The sequence below is a fragment of the Lithobates pipiens genome, unplaced genomic scaffold, assembly GCF_037356315.1.
Source record: "Lithobates pipiens isolate NorthernLeopardFrog02 unplaced genomic scaffold, aLitPip1_a1.2 Scaffold_8, whole genome shotgun sequence".
NCBI classification, from domain to species: domain Eukaryota; kingdom Metazoa; phylum Chordata; class Amphibia; order Anura; family Ranidae; genus Lithobates; species Lithobates pipiens.
The window spans coordinates 457,706,588-457,732,954 of NW_027507903.1; the positions used below are offsets into that span (position 1 = coordinate 457,706,588).

The 26,367-nt window shown below is 41.6% G+C and overlaps 1 protein-coding gene across 2 annotated transcripts in view; it reads right to left on the reverse strand.

Annotated features, from left to right (window-relative positions):
- LOC143960158 (carbohydrate sulfotransferase 1-like) overlaps positions 1-26,367 on the reverse strand; it is a 177,424-nt gene that overhangs the window by 51,288 nt on the left and 99,769 nt on the right. For both annotated transcript variants that reach the window (XM_077468471.1, XM_077468470.1), the window contains one exon: positions 3,276-3,458. In XM_077468471.1, the coding sequence (XP_077324597.1) occupies positions 3,276-3,420 (145 nt within the window). In that variant the 5' untranslated portion in view covers positions 3,421-3,458. The remainder of the gene's footprint in view (positions 1-3,275; positions 3,459-26,367) is intronic.

A 26,367-nucleotide genomic window follows, 5' to 3' on the forward strand; every position in this document is an offset into this window, starting at 1 on the left:
CAAGACTGATGCATGGGTACCATTAGGCCTAACCGACGTGACATGCCATCTATGTTTGCTAAGAAAAAACTAAAAACCAGAGAAATTATTGCGTGGCAGAAGGGTAAGATGATGGTAATGCAATGGAGAGACAAGAAGGACGTGTATCTCATGAGTACTGTGCACAATACCTCCACTGCCATGGTCCACACAAAAGGTAGGAAAGATGTGTTGAAGCCGCAAGTCATGATAGACTATAATAGCACTATGGGAGCTGTCGACAGAGCTGATCAGGCAATGACATTTTATCCGGCTATGCGCAAACAGCAAAAAAATGTTATAAAAAGATTTTCAGGCATCTTCTGCAACAATGCCTTTGGAATGCATATATCCTGTACAGAGCAAAGAGTGACAAGCCTCTTGTTCATTCTGATTTTATCTTGAAGGTGGCTGAGCAGATTTTTGTCAAACACCAGATGCCATCAGTAGCTGTGAACAAACCTGGACGACGTGCTGTTGACGTTGCCAACCCAGAACACCTTAATGGTCGTCACTTTATGGACTAAGTACATACCACCAACCGCAAAAAAGGCAGCACCTACCAGGATGTGCGTGGTTTGCTGTTCAAAGAGAGATGGCAATGGAAAGTCCAAAAAGAAACCAGGTTCCATTGTCCGGATTGTGATGTCGGACTGTGCGCTGTACCTTGTTTCAAAATGTATCCCACTCAGGATGTCTATTGAATTTTCTTTGTTTGACAAATTTCATTATTTTGTATTACATTATTGAATAAAATTATATTATTTATTAGATTATAATTCATGATTCATGTTTCAAAATTTCTTACATCTGGGATGTCTACTAGAGTCTTGTTTGGTCAGGTTTAACCGGTTCCCGACCAGCGCACGCCGATGTACGTCGGCAGAATGGCACGGGCAGGCATATTGGCGTACAGGTACGTCCAATCTTCAATGCCGCCCTGCTCGCGTGCCGGTCGGAACCCCCATGAGTCCGGTCGCGGGTCCCGTGAACTCGATCGCGGGGTTAACCCCCTTCACTGCCAGTGTCATTTACACAGGAATCACTGCATTTATATAGCAGTGATTGCTGTATAAATGACAATGGTCCCAAAAATGTGTCAAAAATGTGTCAAAAATGTGTCAAAAATGTGTCAAAAATGTCCGATGTTTCCGCCATAATGTCGCAAGTCACAATAAAAATCGCTGATCGCCGCCATTATTAGTAAAAAAAAAAGAATAAAAAATTATTAATAAAAATGCCATAAAACTATCACTATTTTGTAAACGCTATAACTTTTGCGCAAACCAATCAATAATCGCTTATTGCGATTTTTTTTACCAAAAATATGTAGAAGAATACGTATCGGCCTAAACTGAGGGAAAAAAAATATTTTTTATATATTTTTGGGGGATATTTATTATAACAAAAAGTAAAAAATAATGCGTTTTTTTCAAAATTGTCGCTCTATTTTTGTTTATAGCGCAAAAAATAAAAACCGCAGGGGTGATCAAATACCACCAAAATAAAGCTCTATTTGTGGGAAAAAAAGGACGTCAATTTTGTTTGGGAGCCATGTCACATGACCACGCAATTGTCAGTTAAAGCGACGCAGTGCCGAATTGCAAAAAGTGGTCTGGTCTTTGACCAGAAAAATGGTCCGGTCTGTAAGTGGTTAAGTAAGTAATCACTAAGAATTGCAGGCCTACAATACATAACACCAAATTTCCATGCAAAAAATTGTACCACTTTTGGTACAAAATTCCTGACATAATTATACCTCCAGGGAGGTTAATAAAAGACCACATAGATGAGTTCTTGCTGGAAAAAATATTTTAAGCAACAGACAGCATGGATTCATGAAAGACAGAAGTTGTCAAACAAACCTGAATTCTTTTTATGAGACGATAAGTAAAACCTTGGACAGAGGGGTGGCTGTGGACGTGGTATACTTGGATTTTGCAAAAGTGGTTCCCCACATGCGGCTAATATGTAAGGCAGGGGTGCCCAACCAGTGGCCCGGGGGCCACATGTGGCCCGCGGAGCCCTCTGATGTGGACCGTGACCTCCTGCTCTGGGATAGAATAGAATTTAAACAATACGGTTATTAAAGGTCAGTTTATTACTAAAATTAGTGTGTGTATGTATGGGCATATCTTTTCTGCAGTGGTTACTGGGTTCCTTTCAAACTCATGCGCAGGTGTAGAGCAGTTCACCTGCACTGAGCCATAGACTTCTATTATTACCTGCGAGTTTGGTGAGCTTTCTAAAAGTACACCAAACCTGCAGAATATAATAGAAGCCGATTGCAAATTGCAAGAAAGCCAAAGGTACACTGCGTTGCACACATGGTGCGGATAAACCACAGCGCATCAGTGTGAAAGCAGACTTGGACCCTTTTCACGCGGTCAGTCCGACCAATTGGACCCTCTAGTGGCAGACATAAACCGACTTGTGTTCTACCTCCAATACGATCCGTTAAAAGGTATTGTGGGCTGCGTCCGTGACTGCTCTGCAAATGCAGAGCAGACACAGAAATGCCATCCACCCGCTACGTTCATTGTGGCTCGCGACCGATTATCAAGTCGCTTAAGTGGCCCTCGCTCTTCAAAAGGTTGGGCACCCCTGATGCAAGGTAAAGTCTACAGGCTTGAAAAGATCAGTTTGTAAATGGATAGAAATCTGGCTAAAGGAAAGAATTCCCTCATTTTAATATCTTTATAAATGTGGGAATACAAAAAACAAACATCTATACTCACCTTGCTGCTGCAGCATTGATCTGAAACTGCAACTGTTACCTGCTGGCTCTCAGCCTGAGAACTGAGGATGATCACAGGACCACTGATCACTCAGTTCTTGGTCTTCCTAGAGAAAAGAGTGGCGACTGTCAGTAACCGCTCTGCTCCTCCAGCTCTTACTGGAGAGCCGGACTATGGAGGGGGTGGGAGCAGCTGGGTCAGGCTCTCAACGGCACACTGAGAAGCTAAGCCAGCTGCAGATCAAGCATCTGGGTGGACTGTCGGGATCCTTCCAGAGCCTGGAGCCTTTGATGTCAGAACCTGCTGTCGGCTGATTCAGGGTCACGGGAGAGCAATAGTAAATCCACTGCTGTGACTCACAAGAGAAGTATGACCAGAAAAGATTTGTCCATACTTCTCCTTTAAATACACTTTAATATAATATTGACAGATTATGGATCATAGACCTTTTAGAATGGCATGTTTTTACCAAATAGCAAGGTTGATTTGTTGAGAAAAGACGCAAAGTTATTTTCTCACCTTTTAGGTGCCCACATCGGTTTTCTACCATCATGTTGGCACACGATGACTTCAAGGTTGTCCTGAGAGACTTGATGGCTGTGTATTGAATGCCCAGCGATGTAAAAACTAGCAGCACAAGGACTTTCCATGAACACTCCATCATTCAGAATTTACATAGCTTCAGTTTCATGTCCAGCGTTCCTGTGCGACATACAGAGATCACAAACCATTACTTCAATGTGCATCCCCATTTTCACGCTAATACAAATTAAAAGAGGTCCTTGACTTTTCACCAAAGAAAATCAATAAAAATGGACCAAATGGGGGATTATAATTTAATGCAAGCGATAAAGCATACAGGTTTTTACAGGTGTAGGTTTCTGAAAAATGAGCATTGGGTCTAGGAGAAGTTACATAAAAGGAAGGTTGAAATATTACTTCTCTCATTGTCCTTGTTGCCCTAGTCTATTACTGTATTTGCTGGCGTATAAGACTACCTTTTACACTTAAAAAAAATGCCCAAAAATCGGGGGTCGTCTTATACGCCGGGTATACAGGTATACAATGCTGCCCGATAGATGTCAGCCCCCAAATGTCTGCTAATACTGTATGTGGCTTCAGCTACAAACAGTATACGCCGTTGAGCCAATCCCGGCGAGCGATGTATTCTATTAATGAATACAGAGCCTACTTGGATTGGAGTAACAACCTCTGCCAATCCGAGCAGGCTACATAGAGTAGCCTGCTCGGATTGGCTTTGAGAGAGAGAGGCAAGGGCTGATGATGCTACAGCCTCTGCCAATCCAAGCAGGCGTTGTATTCATTATAATAATACACCGCTCACCATACTTCCCTGGGTAAATCCATTCACTGATCTACTACTATACATCCTGCTATTTGCCTTTGAGGTCCCAGGCACCCAAGAGGGACAGGTAAATCTGGGACATATGACAGGGGGGTTATTAAATGCATTTTGGTGGACAATTCCCATAGACTGTAACCCAAAAGTGGTATAGGTTTGGTTAGTGAAAAATTCTACTTTCCAGAGTTGTGGCATTCAATAGATCTCTGTTTGTGTTATTATTGTTTGATTTACTTTATGACATAACACAGCATGGCGGATGAGTAGTTGGCATTCTTGCTTTGTATTTTTTAATCGTTCTAATGTTTTTTTTAAATGGTGTTGCCTCAGAAGGGGGGTAGTCTTATACCGCGAGTATTGCCCAAAACCTATGTTTTCACTTGAAAAATAGGGGGTCGTCTTATACGCCCAGTCGTCTTATACGCCGGCAAATACGGTAATTTTCTCTCTTCATTTTGATGGAGCTGTACTTTAAACCTAAACACTTACAATTGCAGTCAAATTGCATATACTTTAAGGCTCTTTTGCTTGCAATCAGATTAAAAAATCTGTCCACCCAGTCCTGGTTTAGTCACAGCCCCGCCACAGCCAGGTTGGTGACCTGACATTTCACTGCAGCAGTAAGACGGTGCACCTTTGTCACTTCCCCTGCCCTAGCCTGTGATTGGACAGTGAAAGAGTAGCAGATACATCAGGGATATGCAATTAGCGGACCTCTAGCTGTTGCAGAACTACAAGTCCCATGAGGCATAGCGAGACTCTGACAGCCACAAGCATGACACCCAGAGGCAGAGGCATGATGGGACTTGTAGTTTTGCAACAGCTGGAGGTCCTCTAATTGCATATCCCTGAGATACATTATGAATGTAGACAATATGTGCTATACAGTAGGTTGCAAATTTCAGAGCACAACAATGGGCACAGTATGATGTGCTGTCTTTTGCGAAACGTGTCAGACACTTTTTTTTATCCTTTGTGGTATATTTGCGGCTTCTTAATAATGAATGGGCTTCTTTAATGCAGCACACACTAACGCATGCCATACGTACATTAACCCAGCTCTTGCTTTGTGCTTTATGGAGGTCTGAGAGTGACTTACCTGTATGAACATTCTGAAATTCATTAATGGTTCTCCTTCCTATTGCTGAACCGTGCCTGATAATATGATATAGCTTGCTTGAATTCATGGCTATACCACTCCATTATTTCTAAACTACTCTGTGGGGGTTATTTATGAAAGTCAACTCCACTTTGCACTACAAGTGCACTTGGAAGTGCAGTTGCTTAAAAATCTAAGGGGTAGATCTGAAATGAGTGGAAGCTCTGCTGATTTTATCATCCAATCATGTGCAAGCTAAAATGCTGTTTTTTATATTCTTTACATGTCCCCCTCGGATCTACAGCGACTGCACTTTCAAGTGCGCTTGCAGTGCAAAGTGGATTTGCCTTTAGTAAATAACCCCCTGTATGTTTCCTAGATGAGTTGGAATAATTTTGCTGGAGACTAGGAAGTTGATTTACTAAAGACAAATAGACTGTGCACTTTGCAAAGCTTAGTAAATGATGCAAAGCTTCACTTTGCAAAGAATATCCAAACACATGCAAGGAAAATTAAAAAGAAACAACACCATTTTGCTTGTACATGATTGGATGAGAAGTCAGAAGAGCTCTCTCTCATTTACTAAGCTCTGGAGCAACTGCACTTGCAAAAGTGCATAGTCTATTTGCCTTTGGTAAATCAACCCCAATGTGCTGTTTAAGCCTAAGTGATTAGTGCAGTACTATGGTTGCCAATAGCAGTATTGGGAAAGTGGCTTCACACCCTATGCCACTGTATTAGTGATATACCATGGCCCTGTAATGTCAAATATGGGACAATTGTTTGGGAGGATCCATAATACAGTCCCTAATGCTAATTCCATATGGTGATGGTTTGCATTCTATCACTTGGGATGTATGAATGTGCGTATGATGTCTAGATTTACCCTTTTGTACTAAGACAACGTTGTCTTTTTTTATGGTGGTGGAAGTTGGTTATTTTTATTATCTATTTGTATTTTGTGAACTAATAAAGGTTTTTTCCTTTTATTTGGATTGAGTAGTAAATCATTTTGGTTTCCTCAAGCCCCGGAGGAGCAGGTGCAAGGTCCTTTTTTGGTAGATTGTTCTTCTGTTGCCAATTTTTGTGTATGCTGGTAGTTTGAACATGGAACAGCGCTATTCATTCTATTAGTGAGTGGGCAAGTAACCGCAGGGTTAGGTTAGTAACCCATGTATATGCAGTCCCTTTGTCTTTATTTATTTTTTTATTATTTATTTATTTTTTATTTATTTATTTTTTGGCTAATGTATGTTGCCACAAGGCATGATAACTCCCCTGTTCTATGTGCAGTGTATCGCAAAGCCATTCATTGTGAATAACACCAAAAAGCAATGGACAGCAAAGTGCACAACTCAGCGCACAACAATGTACATATCAATTTAGAATTAGGGTTGATTGTATCACCACATAATGGTACTGTGGATACAAGAACAATCACGTCCTAATTAATTGCAATACTATTCAAGAACAATGATGTTGGACTTTATAAGCACTTAAAGCGGGATTCCACCCTAAAGTGGAACCTCCGCTGATCGGATCCCTCCCCCCCTCCGGTGTCACAATTGACACCTTTCAGGGGGGAGGGGGGTGGAGATACCTGTCAAAGACAGGTATTTACACCCACTTCCGGGCATAGACTCCCGTGGGAGTCTACGCCATTTCCTGCCCTGCCGCGCTGTCTGCTGGGACACACACGGGTCCCAGTGACAGCGCGGAGATTTCCTATTGCGCGACACGACTCGCACATGCGCAGTAGGGAACCGGGAAGTGAAGCCGATTCGCTTCACTTCCTGATTCCCTCACCTAGAATGGCGGCGGCAGCAGCCGAGAGCCGAGCGATAGATCGGCCTCGGCTGCCGGCATCGCTGGAACCCGGGACAGGTGAGTGTCCATTTATTAAAAGTCAGCAGCTGTAGTATTTATAGCTGCTGGCTTTTAATATTTATTTTTTTGGTGGAATCCCTCTTTAAAGGAGTTGTAAACCCTCAGGTCTTTCCGGTGCTGGGGACGAGTGCACCCACTCCAGCCGGTGTCTCAGGTCCTGATTGGATAGATTGATAGCAGTGCAGCCATTGGCTCCTGCTGCTGTCAATCAAAATCAATGACACGGGGACGGGGCCAAGTCCTGCTGTCTGTGCCAATTGACGTAGCAGGACTCAGGACTTTAAATATCGTGCCTGGGGGGTAGCCTTAGTATGCCTGTAAAGTAGTGCATCTTTCCAATATTTATAACAGTTCCACAGCAAAATGACATTTCTAAAGGAAAAAATTTAATTTAAAACTGCTTGCGGCTGTAATGTATTGTCAGATCCCAGCAATATAAATAAAAATACCAAACAAAATGGCGTGGATGTCCCCCCCCCAAAATCCATACCAGGCCCTTCAGGTCTGGTATGGATATTAAGGGGAGCCCTGCACCAAATTGTTTTTTAAAAATGGCATGGGGTCCCCCAGGCCCTATATACTCTGAACAGCAGTATATATACACTATACGGCCTGCCCTATATACTCTGCAGAAATTTGGGACTTAGGTGTTAGTGGTACCAGAGCACTGTAATCCCTCACAGTTACTCTTGTCGGGCGCAAGAATCGGCCCTGCTGTGAAATATTATATCAAGAACTGTAATTACATGCCCCTGTTAAACAGTGGCATAAAAATTGGGCTTTGGGTGGTGGTGGTGCCACAACACTGTAACCTCTCGCAGATACTCATATTGGGTGCAGGAACAGGCCCTGCTGTGAAATATTATATCAAAGGTTGTGATTACATGCCCCTGTTAAACAAGGGAAGAAAAATTGGGCCTTGGGTGGGGGTGGTGCCACAACACTGTAACCCCTCACAGATACACTTGTAGGGCGCAGGAATGGGTCCTGCTGTGAAACATGACTGTCAGTTTATTGTCCTTCTGTGGCACCCCCTTTCTCTAGGCTCACGTTACTCCCTTTGTCAACCTGGAAAACAACATTGGAGCTTTCAAATTGCTGTGTATCCTCCAGCAGCATATAACAGACACTGTGGTCGAATAATTCTGGGGACTCCTTTGTGCATGCTAGTGGGGCTATGGATGGAGTGACTGTGGACAAGGAGCCGGTGGAATAGGGCGCTTTGGCAGCTGGGTTGGAAGGCAAACTACTCTGAGTCTGGGTGACAGAGGATGAGGAGGATGAGGATTGCTTCATTATCCACTACACCAGCTCTTCTGCATGTTGTGACCCAATAACATGGCTAGCTGCAGCAAAAACAGGCAAGTATGCTCCACTGCCACCTGCAGAGGTTTCACCATGTCCATGACCACCACTATTGACTGTAGGCCTGATGTGTATTAGAACCAGTACACCACGGAATGCACTGTAGATATAGGCTACACTGAATGCAGAGTGTATATGTATGTATATATATATATATATATATATATATATATATATATATATATATATATATTAATACACTGCCTGATGTCTATTATAAACTGTACACACTGTATTAGATACTGTTTACACCCCCGGAACTGTATTAGCAACTGTACAACGGCTGCACTGTATTGTATACTGTGTACACCACCAGAAGTGTAGTAGAAACTGTACACACTGTATTAGATACTATGTAGATACTGTGTTAGATACTGTGTAGATACTGTGTATACCGCTTGCACTGTATTAGCAACTGTACACCACGGAATACACTGTAAATATAGGCTACAGTGAATTCTGAGTATATATATATATATATATATATATATATATATATATATATATATATATATATATATATATATATATATATATACTCTGAATTCACTGTAGCCTATATCTACAGTGTATTCCGTGGTGTATACAGTATAATAATAATAATATATTAATAAGTAATATAATAATATATATATATATATATATATATATATATATATATATATATATATATATATATATATATATATATACACACTAGACTGCCTATATATGTATCAAATACACTGCCACTAACTGAATAACCTGCCTACTTAATCTAACTCAAACTATCTCTCTGTCCACGCCAACAACACTACATGTGTCCACTCTCTAGTTAGCCTTATATATTGTGGGGTGTGGACTTAGTCCTCCTGAGCCATGATTGGCCAAGGGCACCCTGCCTTTGGCCAATTATGCCTCTCTCAGAAGAGCGCACTGTGATTGGACAAAGCATGCAGGTCAGGTGCATTCTTTGGCCAATCATCATACAGCAATGCACTGCGATCTCACAGTGCATTATGGGGCGTTCTACTGCACTAAAATTTTCCACGAACGCCCCATATGTTCGGTTTGTTTTAGAACAGACAAACACCCAATATAAGTTTGAATCAAACCCTGGGCTCATCCCTATATGTCATCATTATCTTATTTATGTCTTGTACCAAGAATTTCTACATACTCAAATAGATTTTTATTCTGTTTTATTTTATGTTCCAGAGCCCTGATGAAGAGGGATAATGAGTTCCAAAACACATTGGATTCTTTTTTTTTGACCACTCACTGCACAAAAATAAAGCTTCACTGGGCTTACACATTTTCTGTATTGCTCTCTTAATGTAATTGATTACTCCAGTGATCCCCTGAGATACCTTGGCTGACAGGGAATCGGATCTAAAACTGAGATCTAAATTTTTACCCTATTTTGGGTCCAGCGCTACACCAAAACACGTACTGTTAAACTATCCCTCCATCCGACCTCTGTGACTAAGCCCCAGTATGCAGGATGAAACATATCAGGGGGCATGGCCATAGCAGCGCTGGCTGAGGCCATACACAGCCATCTCCACATCTGAAGCACCGGGGCGGTTTTGAGTGGCATCTTATATATATATCCCTCCATCCAAGCCCTACATCCCCCATGTAATACTTTTGAGCATTTTATACTTCCTGGGAGTGTCAGAGACATGTGTTGCCCACCACTCACTGTCGTTCCATACTCCAACCTCTACATCACTCCTGGGTCCTGCAGTGCTGTAAAAGTTGAAGGATAGAACCAAGGCATATATTGCAAGGTGCAATCGCTTGGCATGTATTAATCCCCACTGCATCAGAAGAATACTGCTGCGGGGATAGGGGGCATCAAAAGACAGGAGAATTCAACTAAGGGCCACTTCTCATTGATTTTACCCCCTTCCTGACCAGAGCACTTTTTGTGATTCGGCACTGCGCCGCTTTAACTGACAATTGCGCAGTCCTGTGACGTGGCACCCAAACAAATTTGAAGTCCTTTTTTTCCCACAAATAGAGCTTTCTTTGTATGGTATTTAATCACTTCTGCGTTTTTTATTTTTTGCGCTATAAACAAAACAATAGTGTCAATTTTGAAAAAAAAAACAAACGCATTATTTTTTCCTTTTTGCTATAATAAATATCCCCCAAAAACATAAAAATAAAAAAAAATGTTCCCTCACTTTAGGCCGATATGTATTCTTCTACATATTTAAAAAAAAAAATTGCAATAAGCATATATTGATTGGTTTTCGCAGAAGTTATAGCGTCTACAAAATAGGGGATAGTTTTATGGCATTTTTATTTAAATTTGTTTTTTCATTAGTAATGGCAGCGATCTGCGATTTTTATCGGGACTGCGGCATTATGGCAAACACATCAGACAATTTTGACACTATTTTAGGATCATTGCCATTTATACAGCGATCAGTACTATAAAAATGCACTGATTACTGTGTAAATGACACTGGCAGTGAAGGGGTTAACCACTAGGGGGTGATGAAGAGGTTATGTGTGTCCTAGGGAGTGATTCTAACTGTGGGGGGATGGGTTTCAAGTCACATGACAGTGATCACTTCTCCCGATGACAGGGAGCGGTGATCTCTGTCATGACACAAGCCTGAACGGGGAAATGCCTTGTTTAAGTAGGAGATCCGGTGGACATTGTGTCCGCCGGTCCCGCGGGCATGGTCACGCTGTACGCAGTGGGCACGCCTGCTATCCCCAACTCTTAAAGGGGACGTACAGGTACGCCCATTTGCCCAACGCTGCCTTTGTGCCGACGTATATCGGAGTGTAGCGGTCGACGAGTGGTTAAGTACAGCAGTTCCCTGTGCTGTGTTTTTTTTTTAAACCTATGCTCACCGGTTCTTTTTCAACTTTATTTTTACCCTTTATTTTTGCTCTATTTTTTGCTTTGAATTTGGCAGGGCCAATAACAGTGCTCTGGGATTTCAATGCGGCACAGACAGAGTGCTCAGAAAGTTAAGGGCTAATTGGCTTTCTGGCAAGATCACTGGGATTATTTTTTGCATTTAATAAAGAGACATAACAGAATGTTTTTAAAGCTATAGTTAACACACCAAAAGGGAGTAAACAAAGGAAGGTAATTTTAAGGTCTAACTATACTTCAAGCAGGGATGCTAATCACATTTCACTCTGATATACAAATGGCCTCTAGAGGGAGCAATTACAAAGTTGTAAATAACATGCAATAATTAAAACTTGTAACAGTAAACAAAAAGTAAATATTCAAAGCACCAAAAATGGCTTTGAGTTAAACCTTAAAGTGGTATTAAACCTTCTTGTTTTTTTCTTAAAATAACAAACATCATACTTACCTGCTCTGTGCAATGCTTTTTCACAGAGCAGCCCCCGATCCACTTCTTCTGCGGTCCCTTGCCTGTGCTTCAGACCCCTCCTCTTCGGAGGGTGCCCCCACATAAAGCTGCTTTCCCTGGGAGCACCCATGCATGCTCACTTCCGAGTCCCGCTGCTGCATCCATTGACACAGACAGCAGCGGGACCCGGCCCCACCCCCTGCTCCTGTGTCACAGCATTTGATTGACAGCTACTCCCGCTGCTATCAACCTGCCCAATGAGGAGTGAGACAATGGTGGGAGCCACTGCACTCGAGTACATCGCTGGATCGGATAATGTATAGAATGCATTGGGGGAAGAACCTTAAAGCTTTAGAACCATTTAATATTATTGCATGTATTTTCCCTTTAATAATTAATTCCCAGCTTTGGGCTCTGTGTCCCCCTCAAATTAATCTGCCTCCTTCCCTTGTTTTCACCACTGGCAGTAGGTTTTGCTCTTTTGTTTTAATATTCACCTTTTCCTAAGTCTTCAAGCCAATCACATAGCGCTGCAGGGTCGTTCTCCAGCTGACATGGGTGTTAGTGGTGAGAGTGGTGCTGACACGATGACATCAGCATCACTCTCTGCACCAGTACACTGTGAATGCATGGTACCATTGTAATGCTTCCTCAGGGGTGTTGCCATGCACTCAGTTTATGCTCACTCTATCAGACTGAGTGAGTGCCATTGCAGCCAGAACACTGGGGATATCTTGTGGCGAAGAAGAGGTACTGCTGAGGACTGCTTTAGTTTGAAAGTGAACATTGCTGCCTGAAAATTTTGGGCTCTGAGGCCTCTTTAACCACTTACAGACTGGAAGATTTTCCCCGTTAATGACCAGGTCATTTTTTTTTTATTATTTTGCGATACAGCACTGCGTCACTTTAACTGACAATTGCGCGGTCATACGATGCTGTACCCAAACACAATATGTCCTTTTTTTCCCACTTTCTTTTGGTAGTATTTGATCACCTCTGCATTTTATATTTTTTGCGTTATAAACAAAAAAGAGCAACAATTTTGAAAAAGAAAAAATATATATTTTTCACTTTTTGCTATAAGAAATTCTTCATCAGTTTAGGTCAATATGTATTCTACAAATTTTTGGTAAAAACAAAAACAAAAGTCGCAATAAGTGTATATTGATTGGTTTGTGCAAAAATTATAGCATCTACAAAATGTATGCCATTTTTAATATTATATTATTATTATTATATCATGTTTATTTATTATTGATCTCTGTTCCTAATCACTAGGGACAGCAGATCTCTTGCTCCTCCCCTGTCAGAACAGGGATCTGTCTGTTTATATTGACAGATCCCCATTCTGGCTCCCTTTCCCTTTCCCGGACATAGCAGCCGCTGGCCATGCGCATCGGGTCCCCCGCCATGCAGCGGGCGTGCGCTCCTGCCTGCTATGTCTCATAAGAGTCGACATACAGCTACGACGATTCTCCGTGAGCCGACCTGCCAGTATATTGATGGCGGCTGGTGGGCAAGTGGGTACAAAATGTAAATTTAGCACAGAATTGGTCTTTACCTACTTGCCTACAGGGCACCTACACCCCCTTCCTGCCCAGGCCATTTTTCAGCTTTGATGGCTGTCACACTTTGAATGACAATTGTGCGGTCATGCTACACTGTACCCATTGTACACTGTATCTTTTGGTGATATTTAATCACTGCTATTTATTTTTTTTTTTTTTTACTAAAAAATAAAAATAAATTTTTTTTTTTAACTTAATTTCTGTCAGTACATGTTGTAATTAAGTAATTTTTCTCTTTCACTGATGTGCGCTGCTGAGGCGGCATTGATAGTTACATAGTTAGTTAGGTTGAATAAAGACACCCTGAGTGAATGTCTACAATTGTCCCTGTCCCTTTACATTGCACACTCACATCAAGCCCACAATCCAAGGTCCCCATTCATATACTAGGGCCAATTTTTGGACAGAAGCCAATTAACCTACCTATGTGTCTTTTGAGTGTGGGAGGAAACCAGTGTACTTGGAAGAAACCCATGCAGGCACAGGGAGAACATGCAAACTCCAGGCAGGTAGTGTCAGGGTTGGGATTTGAACCAGCCACCCTTTTTACTGCTAGGTGAGAGTGCTAACCGCTACACCACTGTGCCACCCATAAGGGGTAATACACATTGATAAGGTGGCACACACAATACACATTGATAAGGTGGCACTTATGGGTACTGATGAGGAGGCACTAATATGCCACACTTATGGGCACTGTTAGGTGGCACTGATAGGTGGCACTGGTGGGGAATGATAGGCACGGATAAGCACTGATAGGCGACACGGATAGGCTTTGATGGGTGGCACTGATGGGCGACACTGATAGGCATTGATAGACAGCAGTGATGTGCATTGATGGGCAGCACTGATAGGCGGGACTGATAGCCAGCACTGACTGGCATCACTAATGGGCACTGATTGGGGGCACTTGTGGGCAGTGGTGGGCACTGATTGATGGCTGTGGTGGGCACTGATTTCTGGCACTGGTGGGCACTCATCTCTGGCACTGATGGTGCTATTGTAATCAGGGCACTGATGATTAGTGCCCTGATTACATGTGTAGATGTCTCCTGTGAGGAGATGCCACTGATCGGCTCGTCTCGCCACAAACTCTGTCAGTGTGAGGCAAGGAGTGCTGATTACCAACATCTCTGTGTTTACATGTGACCGGCTGTCAGAGCCAGACACAGCCGATCACACAGCCGATGACATGTTTAAAGAGCCGCGGATCCTAGCAACGCGGCGCGGCTGCGGTCGCCACACTCCCCCGTGACGGCGTCCCAGAATGAGAGGTGCACCGCCCCACCGTCGTTTGATGGTGGGCGGGCGGCAACCAGTTAAACAAGAATCAGGAGTTTATTTACTATGACTGGACAGTGCAGCTGTGCATGGTAGTCAATCAGCTTCTAACTTGTTCAATTAACGTATGACAAAAAAAAACAAAAAACTGGAAGCTGTTCAGTTTCTGTACAGAGCTGCACCAGGGTTTGCAATCTACAGTTTTAGTAAATCAATCCCATAGTAACTAAGGTTTCTATAGAAATCCATTAAGTCAAGTATAACTAGAATATAATATCCCTTTTAACATCTGTACGCCTTTGCTATTAATCAGCAAGTACAATAATAATCACCATTTGTCACACTGTATATCCAAATGGTAACACATCATTCAGGCCCACATCATTTTAATGAATAATCCTGATGAATCACTATATTTTCCAGCCCTACCAGATGTCCTCAAACAGGACAGGCATTATGACTGCTGCATCTTGAGAGCTTGTCAGTGCCGGAAATGGTGATAGACTTTTGTTCAGCAAAAGCTGGCTGGCTGTCCTGCTCATTGTTAGCAGTTATAATGAAACGACAAAAGAAACTGGAGAACAGACGATACGACGGCCTTTCAGGAAAGTTCCTATTGTGCGTGTGGCAGCTCTGTAGTCTAGAGACATATTTCATTGTTAAAATAAGCTGTCAAGTTGCAGGTGATACAATCTTTTTTTTTTATGAACAGTCTATTGATGGAATCCATTGGAGGATAGCAAGGGGATTATGTGTCCTGTCAACGCAACCCAAAATAATAAATGTATCTTCAGTGTACCTTTCTTGAAATAGAAAAAAAAATATGAGAGACAGCAACTAGTGTGTTGGTACTGCAAAATTCTCAGCAGCCCAGTACTGAAAAGGTTTCAGTGTTCAAATGGATACTGAGCGTTCTGCAATATATCACCATTGTATTATCACTGGTGATTGTCTGTTGTCTGAGTACACTGTGTTATTTTTAACAGTCTCTACTTTGGGGGCAATGAAAGCAAGCCTGACCTAACTTAAAGTGGTTGTAAAAAGGAACAAAGGAACCGCGCTCTTATATCATAAATGAAATATCACCATAGTGAATAAACAAATAAATACATTTTCATATGAAACATAAAAAAATACATAAAAATTGTCCATGCATAGATCCCACACATCAATAATGTCCTCAGTGAGTATAGGAAAGGTTCCTCTCCACCCACATGCAGACACACTATGCACTCACCAAACTTAATTGACCCCTATTACAGGGAGTCAAATCACACATATGGGAAAATCCAAGATGTTGTACATTCACAGGAGTGAATCCAAACTGCTGCAGTCATCCATTCAGCAGTAATTCAAATTATTTATTTAACCTCCCTAGCGGTAATCCCGAGTCTGGCTCAGGCTGCAATTTCAGTACCACGAGCGGTAACCCCGAGCCAGATTCGGGATCGCATCGCTGGATACAGGGAGAGGTTACTTACCTTGTCCCCTGGATCCAGCGATGTCCTCCCCGCTGTGTGTGCGAGCTCCTCTGCTCAATTCACACCATGCCCAAGTGCCGCGGAGCTCCGTTTTCTGCGACATTACGACGCACGGGAGCGGAGATCGGCGCCAAATTCAAAAAAGTAAAAATACACAAAACACATACAGTACTGTAATCTGTAAGATTACAGTACTGTATAAAAAAATACAAACCCCCTTTGTCCCTAGTAGTCTGTTCAGTGCCCTGCATGCACGTTTATATTATAAATACTGTTTTTTTCTGCCTGGAATTTGGAGATTGTCCATAGCAACCAAAACTAGAAAACAGCGATAATAAATTATAATCACTTGCAGAATTGAGCGATAGTGATTTGTGGGGAAATTCGTCATCAAACACTAAATCTAATGACAACGACAATTCTGCAAATGAGCAAATTTCAGTGTTTTTGGATTTGATTACATTATTGAATCATTTTTATTATTATTTATTATCGTTAATTATATTATAAACTTTATCATACCCGGGATGTCTACTAGACTCTGGTTTGAATAGATTTAAGAGAGTTATTCCTAAGAATTACAGGCCTACAATATAAAACGCCAAATTTCCATGCAAAATAATTTTACCGCTTTCAGCACCTAAAATCAGAAATAATCATACCGCCAGGGAGGTTAAAAAAGAAGGTTGTATTGCACTTACAAAGAAGACAAGGATCAGAACATGTATTGTATAGAAATAGCCGGTTAGTGCTCCACCTGCGTTCCAGCTGACTGGAAATTAGGTATCTCAACATGGGTGGTGTATACATAATTTCCAGTCAGCTGGAATGCAGGTGGAGCGCTAACCCGCGATTCCTATACAATATACGCTGATCCCTGTCTTCTTTGATGCAAAACAACCTTGTTTTTTAAATAAACTTTTTGAATTACTGCACCATGAGAGTGTTCCTTCCTCTCCCTCTCTATATGGCAAAACTGGAGCTTTGAACACTCTATGTGTATATTGAATGGATGACAAGAGCAGTTTGGATTCGTTCATGTGACCTCATGTATAACATTTTGGATTTTCCCATTTGCACAATTTGACTCCCTGTGATAGGGGTCAATTAAGTCTGGTGAGTGCATAGTGTGTCTGCATGATGATGGAGAGGAACCTTTCCTAAGGAGGTTATTTACGCGTGGGATCTATACATGCACTTCACAATTTTTATGTATTTTTTAAAATTTAAATTAAGATATATTTATTTATTTGTTCATTCACTGTGGTGATATGTAATTTATGATATAGGAGCATGATTCCTATGTTTCTTTTCATTTAGAGGTATGTTTTACACTTTACAAAATGCAACTCTTTATTGTAGTTTATTTAATTTTTTTTGGTCATTGATTTGCAGGAGTTTGGAACCTATTGGTCCCTATATTCTCTTTTAAAGTGGTTGTAACCCAATTTTTTTTTTAAATAATCCTGTTCCTTTAAGTATGGTACATAGCATAGTGCTTCTGCTGTGTAATTTCTCTGATTCTATGCTGTAAAATGCCTGGTTGATCCTGCCTGTTCCTGTGTCCCGCTGTGTGTGCTGACCACAGTAATCATGGCTGCTGATTCATGATGTGGTGGTCAGTTTAAATGACTCCATCATCCCGTTGTGTGTTCTGAGTCTCTCCTCTTTCCTCCCTGCCTGTCATTTCCTAGTCAGTGAGAACCGATCTCCTCCCCATCTCCCTTCTTGCCGCTATTCCCTGCAATATGTAAAACAAAGACTTGTATCCCCTTTGGTCTATAAAGATATAAAGCTACAGTGTTTGTTGAAAATGATAAAACTAAATACCTTTTCCCACACCGCCGCTGTGCGTCATGTGATCTCCCTTTGCTGGCTGGCTGATGTTAGAGGGGAATCTTGGCTCCTCCTGTTGCTCTCCTTAGAGTTCAGTGCTGGGACCCTTGCTTTTTAATACCTTTATAAATTATATTGGGTCTGGGATTAAAAGTGCCATTTCAGACTTTGCAGATGACACCAAGCTATGCAGTGGAATAACATCCTTACAGGATGTCTCCACTTTACAAGCCGACCTCAATGCACTGTCTAACTGGGCGACTATGTGGCAGATGAGGTTTAATGTTGATAGATGTAAAGTTATGCACTTGGGGGCTAAGAATATGCATGCATCAAACATACTAGGGGGAGTACAACTGGGAGGATCCGTAGTGGAGAAGGATCTGGGGGTTTTGGTAGATCATAAGCTCAATAATAACATGCAATGCCAAGCTGCAGTTTCCAAAGCGAACAAAGTCCTTTCTTGTATTAAGAGAGGTATATACTCCAGAGAGAGAGAGAGAGAGAGATACAATTTTGCCTCTGTACAAATCATTAGTAAGACCTCATCTGGAATATGCAGTTCAGTTTTGGGCACCAGTTCTCCAAAAGGATATCGGGGAACTGGAGAAAGTGCAAAGAGGGCCAACCAAACTGATAAGAGGCACGGAGGAGCTCAGCTATGAGGAAAGATTAGAAGAACTGAATTTATTCTCTTGTGAGAAGAGGAGATTAAGCAAAATTAGAGAGAGCACCACTCCCCCATGAGGTGATGGGACTTTCCCCGATATGTCGCTGTCTCTGAGGTAAGCACATATACAATGAATGATAATAAAAAATAAATAATAATAAAATATTAATTTATTACAAAGTATACACAATATAAACATTGAATCGATGATAACATTAGGCCTTATACAAAGTTGACCAAAAATGATACTCAATTCATAAAAGCTTGAGAGATGCTTGTATACAGTAAGTTGACGCGTTTCACAGACTTCTTATCTGCTTCTTCTGAGCAGCTCAACATGCATCTATATCATTATTCAAGTTACAGAAAGATAACATTAGTATCAATTACAATGAATTTACTCATCATATAAGTGCTAACCAAATTCTATAACATTAAATCTGTACCGACTGCATCATCAAAGTAGAGTGAGCGCACCCTCATCCGGTAATTGAATGGTGACGTCAAAGTGGATCGTATTCAAGGCAGGATAGTATTAAACCAATGATTATCTATAGGATCTACAGGACCAAACATATATATTCAGATGCAAGATCCCTCACATCATCATATATGTAGGGACATACAATTGACTATATCCACATTAGGTACTAAGTGACATAGAAAGAAAAAAGGAAGAAAAAGAACAAGAAAAAAAAGAGAAGAAGGAACATATAGACGAAAAAGAGGAAAGAGGAATGGGAGATAACACGGGAGCGGGGCGATAGGCTAACTATTAAACATTTCCATGTATACAAAGATGTATTCCATGTATACAGAATATCCCACCACTGGATACACATCTCCGGGCCACATGCAAAACCAAATGGGACTATCAGTACAACCTACTCCCTACATATCCCACTGTGTTATATAATTAGGGTCAGTGTATAAAACATCCAGTAGCTAGAGCAGCCAAGAAAATGTAGCCCGCCAGACGCTGGAAGGGTCCACCTAAGATCAGCAAAGGACAATATCTTAAATGCCTAAGCGTGATAATAACAGTGTGGGATATGTAGGGAGTAAGTTGTATTGATAGTCCCATACAGTTATGCCTGTGGCCCGGAGATGTGTATCACGCTATTGGGTAGTCATGTTCCTCTGTTTAACCCCTTATTAACCCTTAATTTAATTAACTCCTTATTATTCTCCTTCATATAATTATTATTTTCCTGCTGAATTTTTTTTGTTCTATTTTTATCAACTATTAATAATTAAAACTTTTTTTTGTTTGCTTTGTTTGTTAATATTTTTGCACTTTTAACATATACTTTTGTATCTGTTTCAAAGGGAAAAAAGAGCTATATGTAAAAAATAATACATTTATTTCATGTGTAAATAACTTTTTAATTATTTGTACCATTGCTGATAGCTGAAGTGTAAACGAAACAGTTGCAGTAGGTATTAGTAATTGGTATCAGCGAATACAAAAATAGTATCGGTACTCGATGTAAAAAAAATGATATCATCGCATCCCAATTATAAACCAGAGGGGATAGTAGTAAGTCAGCAATGTGACCTTACAACCACACTTACTTGCTTTTCTAATGTAACAACACTGATGAAGTACTAATTCAGCAATCTTGAAGCCCTTATGCGGATATCATTAAAGAAGATATCCAGGTATGGATAATTTATACATAGATACATAGGTCCAGCTTGGATCAATTTAGCTATGTATATACCATACCTAGCCCGTGACCCCAGAAACTGGAAATCACTAAAGTAGATATTGTGGTTCAGTGGCGGCCCATAATGCAGTGGGGGGGGGAGGTTTGTTTGCCCCCCCCCCCCCACCAGATATTGAGCACCAGCCGCCACTGTTGGGCTTGATTTACTAAACTGCAGCATGCAAAATCGGGTGCAGCTGTGCATTGTAGCCAATCAGCTTCTAACTTCAGCTTGTTCAATTAAGCTTTGACAAAAAAAATAAAAAATCTGGAGCTGCACTAGATTTTGCACTCCCCAGTTTTAGTAAATCAACCCCATTGTAACATCAACGCCCACCTCTCCACTTCATCCATTCAAAGAACGCTTTGCATTCATTCAGAAGCTGCAAAACATTCTCTGAGTGGTGCCTTTGTTGACAAACCGAACTCCTGTGCTCATAATGCAGCAGGGCAGTTGCTCAAGATGGGACCCGAAAGAAAACTACATATTAAGGGTCAGTACGCACTTTATTATGTTATCAACATGGGGAGACACTCATTATTTTTGTACGTCTCCAGTCGAGTCCAGGAACAAATATATCACTTCCAACATACAGATATACAGTATGTAAAGCTGCAAATAGTGCAAGAATCATCCTTCACTAATTTTATTAAAATCAATATCAAAACATTTAAAACTGGGACCACTGTTATACATTTAATGCAGTCACATGAAACAAACAACCTTATTTACACAAGAGGAGAAACAGAATGACGTCAGATGTGCAAATTCCATCCTACATGTTTAGCTCTTGAGGATGCCTCACCGAGCGAAACATGTAGGGTAGAGTTTGCACATCTGATGTCATTTGGTTTCTACTTTTGAATAATTGGTAGCACTTGTCTGTTTTATGTGGCTGCCATTATATCATAACAGTTTGTCCAGTTTTTAATATTTTAACATTGTTTTTAAATAAAATTGGTTATGGACGATTTTTGCACTGTTTGCAATTATCAGTTATGTGCATCAGTATGTTGTAATATAATTTTTTCCCACGATTTGACTGGAGATGTACAAAATCAACAAGTGTTTCCCCATGTTGGCAACTTACCAAAGAGTGTATTGGCCTCTAATATGCAGTTTGAGGTCTAACCATGTAGTGTCTGCACTCTTTATCATGGTGGAGGACTTCCTGTGAACCTGGTGGAGCAATCATATTGGCATAAGGGCTGCAATAATTCTGAATTACTATTTACTTCAGATGTATATGCTTGTCTGATATTGCTATCAGCTGTTGCCATCATTCACCATTAGTTAAGCCTGGTACAAACGATAAGAATATCGGATGAGTGATCGTCTGTTTTTTTGTTTTGTTTTTTGCATGCTAGTCTCATATCGAAAATGAACAGGTTACTAAAGTTACATAAATTCTCATACAACAGAATACAACTTCGAAAGTGATGCAATGTGTTGTATTGTAATGTATTCTTTTATTTCTGAGCATGCATGGTCTTGATCTTCCAATTTTTTTCAGACAAATAGTATACTGATTAAACAAAAGTAATTTTTTCTTGTATTGAACGAGAAAAAAATTAGGTGATTGTCCCTTCGGATAATTTAGCATAAACTGTCATGAGTGGCTCTCGAAAGCTGTGTACTAACGACCAGATTATCATATGTAGCGCTGGCTCCTGACAAGCAGGCGCTATGGTTTTTTGAAAAGTTAATTTGCCTGAAACCACAGCTGGGTTTAAGGGCTATTTCTCTAAATTTCTGGTTTCAGTACCAGTCCAGTTGGGTTTCACTAGGTTCTCCTTGACCGCAGGTGTCGCTATCACCGCCGGCAAGAGTAGAAATGCAGTCTAGCTGGGTGCATTGAATGCCACTTATCTCTCGGAACCAGCCCAGTGGGAGTGTTTTCCTGCTGTGCATTCTGGGGGGTGGTATTTAAGGTACTGACGCCACGTGGTTTGGGGGTTCCATTTTGATTTTCTGTCTGTTCGATTCTGGTGGCCCTCCTGACCTAGCCCCATGACCCTCCTGGCCTGGGATGCGGAACCATGCATCCTGAGTCTCGGGGCCGGCTGGCCCAAGGAGTCGCAACTGCAAGGACAGGCCTGACTGCATTTCGAGGCCTACTGATCCAAGGGTGGTTTGGTGCCGTCTGACCTCAAAGGAGAGTCCCAGCAACTGAAGAACCCAAGGGGAGGAGCCTGGAGGCTTAGTTGAAGGATGCAACCTGGATCAACACTCATACGGTATCTCCGGATCGGCTGAGAGAGCCTGGTACCGTATGTTAGCTCTTTAAATTTATCTACGTCCCTCAGTAATGCTCAAGTGTACCTCATAAGTCTGTGGCAGAGACTTTGTCGAGCGACCCTACCGGCTGCTAGGCCTAGTGAAAGGGGATCTATCCAGGGGTTGTTAAATCCAGTTGTGAAACAGTTGCTATTCTCTGGACTTTCCTCTAAAGACTTCAATTTTAAGCAATCTAAGTATCTGAACTCACTCCTAACCCTCTACCCTTTATTGAAAGACTGTTTCTGTTCTAAATAAATAACCCAAAAGAAGATTCAGTGTCAGTTTCCACATTCTTTGGGCCATCTACCACGGGAACCCCAAGACGGAGAAGCAAACAAGGAGGTAACAGTAAGCCCAAATAAAACCAGCAGCTCCTTCGAGGATCAGTGCTACACATACGATCCCTTAGAAAGTGGTATTTTCCATCTGATTTTCTGATGGTGAGTACTAGGCCTTAAGGATTGAGCATCGTTCTCTGATGCGGTGGCTGGATTTGTCTTCTTTTATTGGGCTAAGTACATTTTCTGCAACTGCAGAAAAATATTTGTTAAACCAGCCAAAAACCTAGTGTCTTTAAAAACTTCCTGTGTATGGAATCGAAATCTCAAACATTTCAAGAGTTCCTCTCTGTAAATAAACAGCAACTCCCCTTTATGTTGGAGATTAGAAGGGGGGAGGGTGTTTGTAGTCCAAACAAGGGAAGCAGCCTAACGTTGACCATTTTTCTTCTCCATAGAAACAGTCTAGTGAGTGAGTATTGTCAGCCTAGGACAGGAATTGTGTTACTGGCAACAATTGAAATTAAGGATAGGCTGAAAAAAAGAAAACGAATGCAGCCACCACATCTAAGGACTGGTACTTTCCTCAAATGTAATCAGCTCTCAAATAAATATCTGTAAATAATGTAGCGTCAGTGAAGGCCTTTTTTGTTTGGTCAGTGTGACCTGTTTGTGTCATTGTACTGCAAACCTCCCTACTTTTCCTTCTTTGGACACACAGTACCTTTTTCCTCCACAGTTTCTCTACTTCCTAGCTGTTGTATAAAATGATGTAACTAAAATGTACTATTTAACTCTCAAGTTTGTTATGTTGGCCATTAAATGACTATGTTACCTGTCAAATGTTTATTTCCGTTTTTTTTTTTTACTTTCTCCAAAATTTGTGAATGAATTGTGTAGCTACGGGTAGCACTATTTTATAAAGTAGGACAACCAAACTACAGTGTTTTTTTTTTTCTTAAGATGATCAACATAGGTGATTGTGAAGGCACAAATTTGTACACTAGAGGGAGTCCTTGCATATATAAAGCTCTTGAAGATATCTTCATTAACACATCCCAACAGGAAAAAGCAAACTTAAAATGGTCGTAAACCCTTTTGTCTTACTTTTATCTACAGGCAAGCCTAGAATAAGACTCACCTATAGGTAGTGGAAATATCTCCTAAACGTGTGCCATTTAGGAGATATTTCACTTATCGTAGTGCGCCAATGTCGCCATCGGCGCATGCGCTGTGAAGTAATGGACCACTGTGCCGTTTCTTCCCCCAGCGTGTGTCGTGACTGACGGCTCCCACACACATGCGTCATGCGGCTCCGGCCAGTCACAGAGCCGGAGTCTGCGTCCCTCAGAAGGAAGAGGGGTGAAGATGGACGCGGCCTGCACAGGGGACAGCGTGGGCTTCGTTTGCAGGTATCATATAATGGGCTAGTATGCGATGCATACTAGCCCATTATGTTTTTAATTTGCAGGCCTTGCGGGGAGCAAAAGAAGAAGTAAAACCCACCTTCCTGCCCAGGACAATTTTTAGCTTTCAGTGCTGTTCCACTTTGAATGACAATTGCGCGGTCATGCAATACTGTACCCAAACTAAATTTTTATAATTTTCTTCCCACAAATAGAGCTTTCTTTTGGTGGTATTTGATCACCTCTGCGTTATTTAAATTTTTGCACTATAAATGAAAAAAGACAATTAAAAAAAACAAAAAACTGATGGGCACTGATAGGGGGCCCTGATATCACTGGATAGGCAGCACTGATGAGGAGCTACTGACAGGCATTACTGAGTGGCACTGATTTGCACTTTGATGGGGCACGGATTGGCACTGTTATGGGCACTGACAGGCATTTATTATGGGGACAGGCTGGAAGGTGTTGGGCACCTTTTGATGAGGGCTGTCCTGATAATCAATGTGCTGATTATCAGCACAGACCATCCCCCTCTGACAGGGAGAGCTGCCGATCGGCTCTCCCTGTCAGCGTGAACCGAGATAAGCCGTTTACCGTAACTTCCTGATTCATGCGATGATTGGTCACAGCTGATCACGTGGTAAGAAGCCTCTCTGTCAAAGGCTTCATAGCACGATCAGAGTTGCGGTGTGTCAGACTGGCACACAGCACCTTCGATTGCTGTGCTGCGTATCCCCGCTATATGGCGGGCAGCAAGTGGTTAAAGTGTCTGTAAAGTCTTTTTTTTCCTATAAAAATAACAAACATGTTATACTTACCTGCTTTGTTGCAGTGGATTTGCACAGGTCCTCCTCTTCTCAGGTCCCTCTTCTGTGCTCCTGGCCTGGTCCTGTTGCAGCGGTCCCCACACACCACTGGGACTGGTGACATGTCTCCCGGAGTTATTTCCAGGTTTACGGGCTCTGGCACTGTTATTGGCTGGACCCGCAATGATGTCACTCCCACACATGCATGCGGGAGCCGCCGTTCATGGTACGGCTCCTGAAGAAATGTCACAAGTGGGCCGTTTCTTCAGTGCGCATATGCCAATGATGTCAGCACATGCGGATACAGTGAATATCTCCTAAACTGTGGCAGATGCACGACCACGCAATTGTCGGTTAAATCAACGTAGTACCGCATCACAAAAAACGGCCTGGTCATTAAGGGGGCAAATGCTTCTGGAGCTGAAGTGGTTAAAGTGATTGTAACTGATCACCTTGTAAAACAACCCATTATGTTTAAAATAGAGATTAAATGCAAAACTTTTTTGTATAGATATAAAAAAAAAAACATTAAAAGCCTTTTCCCCTTTTTTATAAGTGAGTACCTTCCCTCTGTTCTCAGCTGCATAAGAGCTGGGGGGAGGAGAAGCAGCAGTACCTTGAGCTTCCAAGTGAATGGCTGTGCAGCAGGGGCATGTCAGGGAAAGTCTGATCATTGGAGGATAGCAGGCTGAGTTCCCACCATAGCTAGAGAACTGACCACAGTGTGCTATCATGCTTAGTGTGGTCAGTTTTTAATAAGAAAGCAGAGGGAATTAGAGGGGTTTTTAATTTACACATAATGATCATTCACAAATTAACTTTTCTTTAATAAACGAATGTAGAGCAGGACCTGGGCTGCCAAGTTCTAGTTTGGTGCTGCAGAATACACAGAGAGAATGGCTCTACAGGACAGCTGGACACTGTACAATGTTTATCAGGAGCATACAGACATCCTGACACAGAGTAGTTGGATGTCAGGCTGATAGCAGAACGGAGTAGTACTGATTACATAGAGGGACAATCTCCCCTTTTAAAGTGTATGTAAACCCTCATCTTGAAAAAAAAAGAAACCCATTCAGTTTAAAATAGAAATTAAAGACAAAACGTTTGTGCCTAGATATATAAAAAAAAAAATTCCCTTTTTATAAGTGATCACGTTCCCTTTGTTCTCAGCTGCATAAGAGGTGGGGGAGGAGAAACAGCAGCACATTGAACTCCCCAGTGAAAGAGTGATGAGGAGTGTGTCAGG